We start from the raw sequence: 2821 nt of genomic DNA on the forward strand, positions 1-2821 counted from the left end.
AAAAAAAAAAAAAAAAAAAAGAAGAAGAAAATCACTGCTATGGTTTGAATGTCCCCCTAGCCCCAATATATGTGTTGGAAACTTAACCCCCAATTTCATGTGTTGATGGTAAAATATTTAGAGGTGGGAATCTTTGCAAGGCACCTAGGATTAACTGAGGTCTTCAGGATGGGCCCCATGATGGAACTAGTGACTTAGAAGAAGAGGAAGAGAGGCTCATGTGGTGGCCTCATGCCTGTAATCTAGCACTCTAGGAGGCGGAGGCAGGAGGATGGATCATTTGAGACCAGAAGTCTGAGACCAGCTTGAGCAAGAGTGAGACCCCATCTCTACCAAAAATAGAAAAAATTAGCTGGGTGTGGTGGTGCTTGCCTATAGTCCCGGCTACTCAGAAGGCTGAGACACAGGAAGATCGCTTGAGCCCAGGAGTCTGAGGTTGCAGTTAACTCTGAGGATCCCACTGTACTCTGCTCACAGTGACAGAGCGAGATTATGTCCAAAAAAGAAAGAAAGAAAGAAAGAAAGAAAGAAGAGGAGGAAGAGAGACCCAGGCTGGCATGCTCTTGCCCTCTAATCATCCAATAACTCCTACCATACCACGACAGAACAGAAAGTCCCTCATCAGATGAAGTACCATGCTCTTGGACTTCCCAGCCTCCAGAGCTAAATAAACCACTATTCTTTAGAAATTACTCCGTCTGCGGTATTCAGCTATAGCAACAGAAAACAAAGATAATCACTAAATAGAAATTCATCCAAAACAGAGTAGGATTCAGGTGCTTTCCTTTGTTATACCAAAGATCTTTGGTATAACAACAGCAGTTAGCTTTTATGGAACACTTAGTATGTGCTTGGCACTCTGCTGAGTGCTTTACATATATTATCTCATTTAATCCCACAACAACTCTATAAAGTTAAATATCATCACTCCATTTTGCAGTTAAAAACTAGGGCCCAAGATCAAATAACTAGATTCAGAAGCTCAAATAGGAATGGAAAGAATTTAGAATGGAGCCTTGTACACTGGAGGTGCAATGCAAGGATTAGCTATTACTATTTTTTGGAGGCAAGCTACTAATCTCAACTAAATTGACTGATGCTTTGTAGCCCCTTCCTTTAAGCTTACCACCTCCTTCACTAAAGATATCCCAGTAGGCCAGACATAACTCAACTGGGGCACAAATTTTATACGAAAAGAACAGCTTTTGGGTTTCCTCAAGGCGACTTCCTGCCAGGCTTGTTCCACTGTGGATTTAAGGATATGCCAATTGAGGATGGAACAGTCTTGTTCCTGTACATAATGGAAGAAACAACTCACCATACAGATGTCATGTTCTCCAACTGCACCCTCCACGGTTTGGTGGCATAGATAGCTTCCCCATTGATGCTCAGCCACTTTCCAACAGCAAGAAGCCTTTCTTGGAAGATGGGAATAATCAATCCGTCTTTAGTTGGGCCGATGTTCAGAAGATAGTTGCCTCCCAAACTTACTGTCTGAATCAGTTCCTGGAGAGAGCAGAAACAGTGACAGCCTAGCACGGACACCAAATCTGCCATCACGCTTGGAACACAGAGATACTAAAAGAAGAAAAGTAAGCTAGGCCACGTTCCCTGCTTTGGGAATATCCTTTACCATTTTAAAATTCTATCTTTTTTTTTTTTTTTTTTTTGGTCATTATGAAAGTAGGGGAGGCTCATATGAGAAAACTAAAGAATCCTACTATAAGATGAAGAAATGCATTAACTCATATTCCAGGGATTGGTCGTAGGCACTTTTTGGGAGACTGCACTTAGGATGGAGTAGGAAGGGTCATATCTCAGAAACAAAGGGTATGAACAGGGAAGCTGAGACAAGAAACAGCAGAGTGTGACGGGTTCACGGGGAGTGATGCAGAGAAAATGTGATGGGTTCACGGGGAGTGACGCAGAGAATACAGGGATTAGAGAGGAGACCGCTTGAGCAGCTACCGAAGAGACGCTGGCAGCTGGAAGAGTGTGAAGAATTTCAGACCACTCACTGTCTTGGGCTATAGGAAATGCATGTGCTGCCCTTTGGGGAAAACTGAAGCAAAGAGATATATTCTTTAAGGCTTCTGGAGTGGAAATTGGGGGTGTATATGTGTTTACTGTGACCTTGAACCGATAAACTTCCAGGCAGCTCAGAAAAACTAAGGCCATATACAGAAAAACGTTAAAAGGAGAATCATGGCAGGACTACAGATTCCTTTGGCTCGTTAATTTCTCATGTCTCCCAGTCCTTTTCCTAGGCAGGTAATTTCATATAGTTGCAATAATATGTAACTGATTTTTTCACTCAATGATTAATTATATGGCATTCATCAACATTTTTACCATTAAGAAAAATCCTCAAGTCTATCTAATTATCCCTCTGTGGTTGCAAGAAATTTGAGTCAACCCACATGTCCAATTGAAAATATGATCTTGGGAAGAACCTCTAGGGTACAACTTCCCTCTGTAACTGTAACCACTTTCTTGGGATAGGTTTGTTAGTATGTTCAACAACCCTCATGGGTCCTAGTGACCTGACTTTCACTCAGAGAGCTATTCTTACTCTCTGAAGGCTGGTTGGAGGTCAGTAGGTGCTCTTACCTTAATGATCTGAGATTCTTTTACCACCTCAGATATCACCATGTTGCGACGATAGCCCCAGGACAGCTTGTCAATGCTGGTGCACATCTCCCACTTGTGACTTGGCAAGCTGTGTGGCATGTATTTATCTTGACAGTTGTAGAATCCTCCATGGTGACAGGAAGTGTTCCGACCCCATCGGTCATTCACTACCACGTCATCCTAAACGGGG

General features: G+C 42.6%; 1 protein-coding gene across 1 annotated transcript in view; it reads right to left on the bottom strand.

The window, feature by feature from the left end:
* Positions 1-2821, bottom strand: part of FUCA1 (alpha-L-fucosidase 1) — a 23719-nt gene that overhangs the window by 2350 nt on the left and 18548 nt on the right. The window contains exons 4-5 of the mRNA XM_012811386.2: positions 2611-2811; positions 1319-1506 (exon numbers count right to left, since the gene is read on the bottom strand). Coding sequence (XP_012666840.1) covers positions 1319-1506; positions 2611-2811 — 389 coding nt within the window. The remainder of the gene's footprint in view (positions 1-1318; positions 1507-2610; positions 2812-2821) is intronic.

Source organism: Otolemur garnettii, unplaced genomic scaffold, assembly GCF_000181295.1.
Source record: "Otolemur garnettii isolate 467f Iridium unplaced genomic scaffold, OtoGar3 scaffold00156, whole genome shotgun sequence".
Taxonomy (NCBI): Eukaryota; Metazoa; Chordata; class Mammalia; order Primates; family Galagidae; genus Otolemur; species Otolemur garnettii.